Genomic DNA, 12,788 nt, shown 5'->3' on the forward strand with positions numbered 1-12,788 from the left:
TTTGTGTCCTGTAAAATTTGGAAAATGGTTAAGAGCTCAGCACTTGATGAGAGAGATGATTCTCTTTCTTTCTTATCATCCTTACTCAACTGCACTAACCAAGGATACAGGATTGGGATACGGAAGAGGAAAACATGAGAGACAAGAAGAGAGAATGAGAGGGAGGGAAGAGAAAGGAGAGCTGGAACAAGGATATAATTGCGAGGTTTTGTGTTCTCTCCTGGGATTCGTTAAGTATCTTGTCACAACAAATTTGTTTTTCTTTTCGCGTAAATATGTTTTGGCCTGAAATCAGGCCCGATATTTGCCTGTAGTTCTGGACTGAAATGAGAAATGTCTTCATTCTGAAAAGACTATCTTTATAACGCACATAGATAGTGCTGAATAGTAGAGAAGTTATTATGAAATAGAGAGGACTGAATGGTAGAAAAGAATATCTAAAAAGTTGTGTAATTGAGGCACTAAAAAAATAAGGAATCCAATGGTGAAAACCGCATCTTCCATCTAGAAGTGGGTTAGAATTAGTATGAGTGAGTGAGTCAGTCAGTCAGTTACACAAGGGGCTGTATATATTTAGGCAAAAGAACCCAACAACATTCTGGATCATTATACCAGGGTCTAGAAGTTGGACAGAAGTTCAATTCTCATTCTATTTTATCCTGTTTTTCACTGCATTCTATTATAATATATCATTCATGATACCAACTATTTCACCCTGGTTATGTACATATGTATATTACGTACAATTGTACATTATACATATGTATGTAATTCTCTCTATACCTATCCCTTTGCGGGTCCGTGTTCGATATTATTAATCTTCAGACGTTTTTACCTTCTTTGAAATCTGGTCAAAGTATTCCCTCCTTTGGAACTTTGGTAGGCTTCTTCCTTTGCTTTCATCCATAGCCTGTGGTAGGCTTGACACTTTGAACTTCTATGTTTGGAAACCAGGGTGGATCCCTTGACAGTCTAGCACTAAATAATATCTCTCTTTTTTTTAACCTTTCCTAACATTATTAATCATCTTTATGTTATCTTGATTCTTTGCCATTGTTTTTTTTTTTTTTTTTTTTTTTTTTTTATTTTTTTTTTTTTTTTTTTTTGGAAAAAAAAACCACGGGAAGGGGCCTATTTTTAAAAAGTGATTTTTTTAGCAATTTTTTAAATATATTTTCCTCTAAAATAATGTAAGGATTCGTCATACTTTATTTTTGCACATTTTTGCCACTGATTGATGGGCTGATAAACAGTCTGTCTACCTATATTTTTTGTTGGAAATTTAAATATTATTTCACTTTTTTTCCGGAACATTAAAAAGGATTTTTTGTGCGTTGCCAAAATGCTTTTTTATCGCACATCATCTTGAAACAATATTTCCCTATTTGCATTAAAAAAAAAAAAAAAATGTGACGGCTCCAACTGAAATTGATAGTTGTCACCCGATGTGACAACCAAGGCCAGTGATGGAGAGACTTGGCTCTCATTCTTTTTTGTGAGCATACCTGGTATTGTTTGGAAAGCGCCTTAACGGGGAAACTACTCTAGATGGCGTCTGAAAACTTCAGACTGTTTTTATTGTGAGGAAGCATACCTGGTATTGTTTGGAAAGTGCCTTAACGGGAAACTACTCTAGATGGCGTCTGAAAACTTCAGACTGTTTTTATTGTGAGGATATTTGTTCATATCTATACGAACTCCCGGCGTGTTATTTTTGTTATCGTTGATATTTTGTAAACAACATTCTACTGTGGAGGGGCTGTGGGGGTGGATTGGAACTATTGGAATTGCAGATTGGAAGTTTTTATGTTGTCAGAAGGCCAGGAACAGATTCTTTTCTGCTTATTTAGTACCTAACAATATACTTGTTTTCTGCTCCTTCTCTTCCTCCTCCCTTTTCTTCTTCTCCTCCTTCTCCTCCTCCTCCTCCTCCTTTTTCCCCCTTCTTCGTCTTTTTCTCCTCTTCCCTCTTTTCCTTGGTATCTTTCAAGCCCAAAATCTTCTCCTTTTTCTTCTTCCTTTTCTTCCTCTTTCTTCTCCTCTTTTTCTTTTGTACCTTTCAAGGCAAACAAACTCATTTATACTGCCGAAATGAGACTGAAAAGTCCTCTTACCCCTGCAGTATAGGAGTGTATAGCAAAAGTATAGAGCAGGATTTCAACCTTCGAGGCATACGGACAAGTCTAACTGACACTCGTATTTATGAACAAGAATGATCGTTCTTAGATCAGTCTCAAGTCAAAATTAACCAATCAAATGCCTTGAGACTATGCTTTGTCTCTCAACCCAAGATACTGGGTCCGAAGTCCGAATCCCGGTCAGGACGGAAATTTTCTGATGGTTAAAAAAAGAACATTGGGGCCATGATCATTAAGATATGCATCTCTTACTACCAACTGAAGATAGCAACAGAATGCTGTACACTTTCCAGGTATTGGCTTAGCTCCACCAAGATATCGTTTGGAAGCTGACGGTGAAAACCTGGAGGCTAGGTATGGGTACTAAGAGAAACTACTAACGTACTAACTACCATAGTTTTGCTCATAAATATGGGTGTAAGTCTAGAGGAGGATTTTTACCTACGATTCTAATACAGCTAAGTCTAACATGTGTGCCTTCCAAAACCTGTGGCACCCCCTCCCTCTATCAGAAATAAAAATCACATTGCTGAGCTTCAATAGTCAAATTCTGAAGTACTCTCTGTTCCAAATGCAAAACGAATACCGAACCGCTTGGAAAATTGGAAAAATCTCTCCCGACATCTGAATCTGAATATCATTTGCCTAAATATTTTCTCCTCCATTCCCTCACTTTTCTTTCTTCTTTTTATCTCCTCTTTCTCTTCTTCTCCTCGTTCTCTCCTTCTCCTCTCTCTCCCTCCCTCCCCGTCTTTTTATCAGTCGTGATAATCATATTCATATTTTTCTCTGGCTGAATTTTTTTTATGCGTCTCCGAATGTCGTAGGACTATCTTTATAACGCACATAGATAGGTAGTGCTGAATAGTAGAGAAGTTATTATGAAATAGAGAGGACTGAATGGTAGAAAAGAATATCTAAAAAGTTGTGTAATTGAGGCACTCAGCCCACCTCTGTGGCAGAGTCTTCAAGAACTCTCTCTCAACCCAAGATACTGGGTCCGAAGTCCGAATCCCGGTTAGGACGGAAATTTTCTGGTGGTTAAAAAAACTGAAGATAGCAACAGAATGCTGCACACTTTTCAGGTATTGGTTTGGCTACACCAAGATATCGTTTGGAAGCTGACGGTGAAAACCTGGAGGCTAGGTATGGGTACTAAGAGAAACTACTAACGTACTAACTACCATGATTTTCATTAGAAAAACTCGTAGACAAATTCAGAACTTTGTTTCCTAATTTTTCATTAGTTGGTCAGAAAAAACCGCCTGAAGACTTTCTCTCCCTCCTCGCTTTCTTCCTCCCTTTGATTCCCTCATCTTTCTCTCTCCCTTCCTTCTTCCCTTTGATTCCCTCCTTTTTGAGCTTCCTTCTCTTAATTTTTCATTTTTCACTGTTAGTTATCCAACAGTACTTTTCGTTCCCCACACACAATTAGCTATGCTACGTGATACACAAATAAATTGACGAAACTTTTGCTACATCTCCAAACTCTGCTTTTTCCCCTCCCTTTTCCCTCGCTTTCATTATATCTATTCCTCTCTTTCCCACTGTTAATTCTTTTTTCCCCTCCCTTTCATTATATCTTCTCCCCCTTTTCTATCTCTCTCTCTTTCTTACTATTAATTCTCCAGTGATGTTGAGAATGTGAATGACACAAGCAACCAAGATCCAGTTTCGTATAAGCTTACCCCCTCCCTTTTCCCTCGCTTTCATTATATCTTTTCCTCTCTTTCCCACTGTTAATTCTTTTTTTCCCCTCCCTTTCATTATATCTTCTCCCCCTTTTCTATCTCTCTCTCTCTTTCTTACTATTAATTCTCCAGTGATGTTGAGAATGTGAATGACACAAGCAACCAAGATCCAGTTTCGTATAATCTTAACCCATCTTTTGGGGCTGTTTGCCCCTACACCTAAGCCGCAGAATTACCTATTTGTGTACGGACTACGGAGTTAAGCTGACACCTAAGGCCAGCCACTCATTATCAGGTAGACCTGATAGAGTCAGCTCTACCTGATAGTGTGTGTGCTCATCAGGTGTCAGGTCTATCGGAAAGTAAATGGCTGGCCTAACTGAGCGGTTTAATGTGCTTAACCCATTTTTTGGGGCTGTTTGCCCCTACACCTAAGCCTCAGAATTACCTATTTGTGTACGGAGTTAAGGCTGACACCTAAGGCCAGCCAATCATTATCAGGTAGACCTGATCAGGTGTCAGGTATACCTGATGGAGTCAGCTCTACCTGATAGTGTGTGTGCTCATCAGGTGTCAGGTCTATCGGAAAGTAAATGGCTGGCCTAACTGAGCGGTTTAATGTGAACTACTCATAGTTTGCAAATTGTAATTTTCGACTTCTTGTGATATCCATTATCCACTTTGTTTTCATTTTTTCCTCTTCCATGAAACTTTCCATTTTTTAGGTCGCACGTGGCTTTTGTCGATATAATGTCAGTGAAAATACTGAGAAAAAATTTCAATTAATAAATATCAAAGAGATCTAAAAATATGCGAAATGAAACCTATAAAGCATGGGATTAGCAATAAACAAAGAGAAAGCACAAGAGGGAACAAGACAGACCAAAGAGAACAAAGTGAAATGGAAGGAGTGAGAGAAAAGAGAAGAGTGTGAGAGAGAGAGAGAGACGGATGGGGTGGAAAAGAAAGAATGAGAGAAGGATGGAAACAAAATACTGATAAAGCGGGATGAAAAAAAGGGGTAGAGAGATGAAGAAAGAAGAGAGAGAGAGAGAGAAAGCATAAATAATTCTTGTTTTAGAAGAAGAATTTTGACATATTAAAACCTTCTATATGGAAAAGCCCCCCTGTTATTTTCTATTCTTTCAGATATTATCTTTCTCGAGAGAAAGAGACGGATGGGGTGGAAAAGAAAGAACGAGAGAAGGATGGAAACAAAATACTGATAAAGCGGGATGAAAAAAAGGGGTAGAGAGATGAAGAAAGAAGAGAGAGCGAGAGAGAGAGAGAAAGCATAAATAATTCTTGTTTTTAGAAGAAGAATTTTGACATATCAAAACCTTCTATATGGAAAAGCCCCCCTGTTATTTTCTATTCTTTCAGATATTATCTTTCTCTTTCTTTACCTTCCTTTCCTCTCTCTCTCACTCACTCTCTCCCTCCCTATCCCTCTCCCTTTCCCTCCCTCTCTATTTCTCTCTCTCTCCTTGTATTTTATCCGTTTTCGATCTCCTATACCAATGTAATATGGACTAGAGAGAGAGACGGATGGGGTGGAAAAGAAAGAACGAGAGAAGGATGAAAACAAAATACTGAGAAAGAGGGATGAAAAAAAGGGGGTAGAGAGATGAAGAAAGAAAAGAGAGCGAGAGAGAGAGAGAAAGCATAAATAATTCTTGTTTTTAGAAGAAGAATTTTGACATATTAAAACCTTCTATATGGAAAAGCCCCCCTGTTATTTTCTATTCTTTCAGATATTATCTTTCTCTTTCTTTTACCTTCCTTTCCTCTCTCTCTCACTCTCTCTCCCTCCCAATCCCTCTCCCTTTCCCTCCCTCTCTATTTCTCTCTCTCTCCTTGTATTTTATCCGTTTTCGATCTCCTATACCAATGTAATATGGACACATTTTTTACCGCTTGGTCGACCTTTATTTTTACCTTCTATGTTTTTCTCTCTCTCTCTCCTTTTCTCTCTTTTTTCATTGGATGACATTTTTTATTATTCTATTTTTTCGTATTGAAAATATTTACATTGTGAAGATGACCCCAATATTTCAGAAATGTATGGGGGTGACCTTGGAAATATATTGGAGGTTAGGTGGAAGAGGACACAGGGAAGAAGAGAACTTAGAGGAAAACAACTTTGTTACGTACAGGTCCCCCCATTTAATTTATTTTATTTTATAAGAAGAGCAGAAGTGAACTTTTTTCGTGATTCCTTCCCCTATGAAGATAAAATGAGCACCTATCTTGACTTGGTCTCGAATCAATAATCTCAAAATCCGAAGTCCACCACTACACCGAACACCAATGAAGTTAGTTACGTACAGGTCCCCCCATTTAATTTATTTTATTTTACAAGAAGAGCAGAAGTGAACTTTTTTCGTGATTCCTTCCCCTATGCAGATAAAATGAGCACCTATCTTGACTTGGTCTCGAATCAATAATCTCAAAATCCGAAGTCCACCACTACACCGAACACCAATGAAGTTGGTAATGTTGGTTTTCCCTACACTCCCTTCAGGATGTGAGAAAGAGATCATTTCATAATGCTTTCCTCATAGATTGGGCGTTGTTGGACGATCGATGGCCACATTTCACCTCGTTGTGAATTCAGTTTTGGTTTTGGCATGTCCGAAATTTTTCCGAGAAAATTAAATTACTCATCCGTAGAAAATGTCAAAACGCTTGTCCTTGTTATAAGATATACGAGCCCTTTCCATCCCTACAGTGAGTTTCTTTTTAATATCACTGGCCAACAGCCTGTTCACACTGCACAAATGTTTCTTCGCCCAAAGTTACAATTTTTCGTCTCGTGCAGTGTGAACGGGTTGTAAGGTTTTTAGTATTGGCCGTTGTTGGACGATCGATGGCCACATTTCGCCTCGTTGTGAATTCAGTTTTGGCATGTCCGAAAATTTTCCGAGAAAATTAAATTACTCATCCGTAGAAAATGTCAAAACGCTTGTCCTTGTTGTAAGAAATACGAGCCCTTTCCATCCCTACAGTGAGTTTCTTTTTAACATCACTGGCCAACATCAGCCTGTTCACACTGCACAAATGTTTCTTCGCCCAAAGTTACAATTTTTCGTCTCGTGCAGTGTGAACGGGTTGTAAGGTTTTTAGTGACGGGAGTTATACCCTTAATTGAGGAACAAACTCCTCTTTCTCCCGCATTCACTCAGCCTAAATGGGCTTAGGATCCTTAGGAAAAGCCAGCAGTACACGATTTCCTAGATGGTCATTTGGTCACCCATCCAAATATTAACCACGCGCATTGTTGCCTAACTTCAGGAACTGGTGCATTAAAACATGCTAAATTAGGTAATAATTTTTGTAGGTCCGGTGTTAATTTCTTGTGGAAAAAAAAAAAAAAAAAAAAAAAAAAAACTCAAAAAACACTGATCCCATTTTTACGGATAGATTCAGACAGAATTTGGTTTCTAGCACTTTTAATCAATCTCTCCTCTTTCTTTGTATCGGCTCATTTCTCTGGAAATCTTCAAGGAACTCAATGGCCTCATTTTCAGAATCAAAGTTTTCAGCCATTGTGGGTAATTAAACAGTATTGAAAATCAGCTTAGATCAAAGTCTTCAAATTAAAAAACAGCAAAACGCTTTCTTTCAGAAAATAGAAAAAGAAACTATTAAAAAAAAGCAATAAGCAAAACACACTTTCTTTAAGAAAATAGAAAATCTGGAAATTCTGAAAAACTGAAAAAAAAAAAAAAAAATAAAATCCCAAAAAAAGTAAACAAACACAAAAAATCATCCGTTAGGACATCTTATGAGAGAATTTCCTATCATTAAATTATTAGGGTGAATTGATGGGAGAAATGTCTTAACGGAGGTTGGTGAAATGCAATTTTCAACTTTAATTCCCCATCAGTGCTTAATGATTCAATTAAGGCTCGATTGAAGTTTGGTGAAATCGGCTATAAATCTTCTTATTAAAAATGTAATTTGGTTTGGATGAATTTTTGTTTGATTGATTGTTCCGCTATAACTCGCGATTAGATCCGATTTTCATGAAATTTGGTGCAGGTTCACGTTGCATCTAAACAAGCATCGCAAGTTCAAATTTGGGATCCCAGAATTGAGCGGGACCGATTTTTGGGGCCGATATTCCCTCTGCCTCTCCATCCATCTGAAAGGCCGCCACTGGTTGATTTCTTTTCTATATTGCTTTCTTCAAATGCAATGCCCAATCTGTCGATATTATTTGAAAAATATGAGCTATGAGTTGTCACGCGTTTCTTTTCCTTTTCAATCACATTTTGTCCTCCAACTGAAATTGATAGTTGTCACCCAATGTGACACCCAAGGCCAGTGATGGAGAGAGTTTTTAGCTTTATAGTCACATGTGGACAGTAAAGAAACACACTACTCTCATGAGAGTACTTCACATGAGCTCACGTGACGTGAGGGTAGTCTGTTTCTACCTTTAAGTCTAAGGAAGGTATTAGATAATGTAGAATGTAGATTGTAGATATCCTTTACCTATAATACTGCTGAACAGCTGTAGCTTGTTCATGTTAACATGGCCCAGAACTTTGTCAAGTATCTTGCTCTGAACGAATAATTTTATTTTGGAGAGGTTTGATAGATGGAACCTGTAACAACCGAGGTCTTATCCTCCCAACCCCGACATCATAGAAAGAAGGATAGAATAGAAGAAAACCAGCCATTCCCATAATGAACATTATCTGTTTGGCCTAAAGTTCGCTTCGAGCTGGAATCATACCCGCAACCGAGCACTTACAAAGGCAGGTGCGCTACCTTCCAAGCCAGCTAATCTAGCCTTGGCTTGGCTCTCAAGTCCTCCAACTGAAATTGATAGTTGTCACCCAATGTGACACCCAAGGCCAGTGATGGAGAGAGTTTTTAGCTTTCTAGTCACATGTGGACAGTAAAGAAACACACTACTCTCACTTCACGTGAGCTCACGTGACGTGAGGATAGTCTGTTTCTACCTTTAGTAGTTTAGTCTAAAGAAGGTAGATAATCTAGATTGTAGATATCCTTTACCTATAATACTGCTGAACAGCTGTAGCTTGTTCAAGTCAACATGGCCCAGAACATTGTCAAGTATCTTGCTCTGAACGAATAGGTTTGATAGATGGAACTGTAACAACGGAGGTCTTATCCTCCCAACCCCGACATCGAAGAAAGAAGGATAGAATAGAAGAAAACCAGCCATTCCCATAATGAACATTATCTGTTTTGGCTAAAGTTCGCTTTGAGCTGGAATCATACCCGCAACCGAGCACTTACAAAGGCAGGTGCGCTACCTTCCAAGCCAGCTAATCTAGCCTTGGCTTGGCTCTCACTCTTTTTTGTGTGCATACCTGGTATTGTTTGGAAAGCGCCTTAACGGGGAAACTACTCTAGATGGCGTCTGAAAACTTCAGACTGTTTTTATTGTGAGGATATTTGTTCATATCTATACGAACTCCCGGCGTGTTATTTTTGTTATCGTTGATATTTTGTAAACAACATTCTACTGTGGAGGGGCTGTGGGGGTGGATTGGAACTATTGGAATTGCAGATTGGAAGTTTTTATGTTGTCAGAAGGCCAGGAACAGATTCTTTTCTGCTTTTTTAGTACCTAACAATTTACTTGTTTTCTGCTCCTTCTCTTCCTCCTCCTTCTTTTTCTTCTTCTTCTCCTCCTTTTTCTCCTCTTCCCTCTTTTCCTTGGTATCTTTCAAGGCCAAAATCTTCTCCTTTTTCTTCTTCCTTTTCTTCCTCTTTTTCTTTTGTACCTTTCAAAGCAAACAAACTCATTTATACTGCTGAAATAAGACTGAAAAGTCCTCTTACCCTGCAGTATAGGAGTGTATAGCAAAAGTATAGAGCAGGATTTCAACCTTCGAGGCATACGGACAAGTCTAACAGAGTCTAGAGGAGGATTTTTACCTACGATTCTATAATACAGCTAAGTCTAACATGTGTGCCTTCCAAAACCTGTGGCACCCCCTCCCTCTATCAAAAATAAAAATCACATTGCTGAGCTTCAATAGTCAAATTCTGAACCGAGAGTAAAATTTCATTTATTTTTTACCAATCACCAATAAATCTCCTTGCATTTCCTTGCACTCATACTTGCATCCTGCCCCTGTGCCTATAGATAAATTATCAAAAAATGAATAAAGAAAACTGTTAACAATAGAAGAAGAAGAAGAGGGACGAAAGCTGTTACCAACTGCCTTCATTTTTTGTTTCTCCTTGACGGCGAAAAAATATAGAAAACTCAAGGCTGGAACGAGTGCTATTTTTTTCTCAATCTTATTCTTGTGGAAAATTTGATTTAAAAAAAAAGGAATAACAGGAAAGGAGAAAGCCAGCCATTCCGAAAACGAACCTTATCTGTTTTTAGGATATCATCCATCCCGCGCGGAAATCGAACACGCCACCTAGCATTTACAAGGTAGACGCGCTACTCTCCAGGCCAACTAGGCTGAAATTTTCGAGATTTGTCACCCACCAATGACGGTATTTCAAGGAAAAACATTTTCCAGGACCACTTTTCATTCCCTCTCTCCCTCTCCTTACCTCCAGGTTATGCCAGAATACTAATTAAGGAATAAATTGATTGAGGAAAAAAAAACTCCATCGTCGGGAAATGTGACAGTTGTACGAAAGAAAAAGAAAAAACGCGGAGAAAAATAAACTAAAACTTTAAAGTTCTCCATCTTTTTGTCTGACATAATTAATGAAGCCAAGTATCCCGGTATCTCGCCACAAAGATTTGTAACCCGAGGGTCTGGGGGGGGAAACGGAGGCGCACAACTGATGAAGATTTTTATAAAGAAACAGAAGAAACTTTGACTTCTTCTGGGTTCCGGTGTCAATGAAACACTCTTCAGTTATTAGGTCGTAGGTCTGCAATAACTTCGTCTAAAGCTCTCTGTCTCTGTTGGCATCCAAAGAAGCACTGGCCTCGAAAGAAGGCACCAGTTTCTATCAGTCGTCACTTTGACTTGGTTCGTAATTCGTAACCCCAACCATGATGTAAATAGGTAGGCACGATCGACGAAGTGAAGAGGTTTCAGTCAACGTCGATCGACGGGGTAGACTATGTGTGGGCACAGCTCGAAAAGCACATGTTCATAAGTATAGCTATAGGACAATAACTTCGTCTAAAGCTATCTGTCTCTGTTGCCATCCAAAGAAGCACTGGCCTCGAAAGAAGGCACCAGTTTCTATCAGTCGTCACTTTGACATGGTTCGTAACCCCAACCATGATGTAAATAGGTAGGCACGATCGACGAACTGAAGAGGTTTCAGTCAACGTCGATCGACGGGGTAGACTATGTGTGGGCACAGCTCGAAAAGCACATGTTCATAAGTATAGCTATAGGATTTTTTTCCAATAGGGAGCGGTGATCTTTGGATATCCCTACCTGTCATATCAACGTGTCATTTAAGAATTCCTTGAGGACTAAAGAGATCAAAAACGAAACTTTAAGACGTCACCTCCGGGGAGTCGAACTAAAATTATATAAAATATTTCTTTACTTCTTTTTTTAAGCTCTCTCTTTCCTCCATCTCCTCCTTTCCTTCTCTCCTCGTCCTCTTATTCTCACTCTATTATTTCTTCTTTTTTAAAGTCATTTTTACTGATGGAGAATTCCCGGAAGGAAAGTACGAGGAGCCGTGTGACAAGTGAAGAATATTTCTGACGAATTTCTCCGAGAAAAGTATAATCCAAATGGGGATTTACTTAGCGGTGTTCTTTATAGCGTTATTATTATGGGTCCCAACATTACTTTTTAAGTCAAAAGTTCAACCGTAATGTCATACCACATGTGGCAATGGTAAACATGGCCGAAATTCCTTGTGACTTCTCAGGTGTAGAGTACCTTACGTACTCCCTTGGATGGCATACCCCTATAAGTATAATATCAAAAATCTTTAAATTAAAACAGCATTTCTGTACCCAATTTCCTAGATAAAATTGGAATTGAATTTATTTATTTAGCATCGATGGCTATTATCTTACAACATTAAACATAGGTGTAACAAAGAATGTACAGTGAATGATATCATACCACATGTGGCAATGGTAAACATGGCCGAAATTCCTTGTGACTTCTCATGTGTAGAGTACCTTACGTACTCCCTTGGTCTTAAGGTGTGTCCACACATAGCCGACCGGCCGTTGATCGACGAGGTGATATGTTATAGAGGCAGTGTAGACGGTTCAGTCGACATGGTAAAATGAGACCACTTTAATGGGCCTTAAGGTGTGTCCACACTCCACACATAGTCGACCGGCCGTTGATCGACGAGGTGATATGTTATAGAGGCAGTGTGGACGGTTCAGTCGACATGGTAAAATGAGACCACTTTAATGGGTTAAAAAATAGGAATTTATGAGGTATGATGTATTGTCAACTTTCAACTAAATTTTCACAATTTTCTGTTTGTTTCAGGTAAGACAATGTTCAAATCCAAATGTGAACATATTGTCAACTTTCAACAGTTTCAACTAAATTTTCACAATTTTCTGTTTGTTTCAGGTAAGACAATGTTCAAATCCAAATGTGAATTACCCATTGATGCCACCGATAGTAAGTTGGGAACCATTCCTATACAGCAAGATAACCAGTGGATGGTTTGACAGCTTACACCCTCTGAGTATAAGTCATTTCATAAAGCTAATTGTTTCAGATGCTTGAAAATTGAGGTCGAAGTAGATTTGTAAAAGCTTAACCCAACAATTAGGGCCCTACACCTAAGTCCAGAGTGGGCTTTTAGTTATAATAATATAGAGATTAAATACTGCTATCCTGAAATGTCATTCACTGACAATGATCCTTTTCTTTTTGCCTCTAAGGATGTCCCGAAACCAAGACCTGAAAATGGGACTTGCCCCCATCATAATACAGAACTTGCCCCAGCATAACAAACCCTCGCTTGACTCACTTTCTAGGTTCAAATTCGAACGTTTTGT

At 38.7% G+C, this 12,788-nt stretch overlaps 1 protein-coding gene across 1 annotated transcript in view; it reads left to right on the forward strand.

Moving 5' to 3' along the window:
- LOC113469198 overlaps positions 1-12,488 on the forward strand; it is a 56,964-nt gene extending 44,476 nt beyond the window's left edge. Inside the window, exon 3 of the mRNA XM_026826718.1 lies at positions 12,355-12,488. Within this exon, the coding sequence (XP_026682519.1) occupies positions 12,355-12,455 (101 nt within the window). The 3' untranslated portion in view covers positions 12,456-12,488. The remainder of the gene's footprint in view (positions 1-12,354) is intronic.
- The last annotated feature ends 300 nt before the right edge of the window (positions 12,489-12,788 follow it).

This window comes from Diaphorina citri, unplaced genomic scaffold, assembly GCF_000475195.1.
Source record: "Diaphorina citri unplaced genomic scaffold, Diaci psyllid genome assembly version 1.1 scaffold985, whole genome shotgun sequence".
NCBI classification, from domain to species: domain Eukaryota; kingdom Metazoa; phylum Arthropoda; class Insecta; order Hemiptera; family Psyllidae; genus Diaphorina; species Diaphorina citri.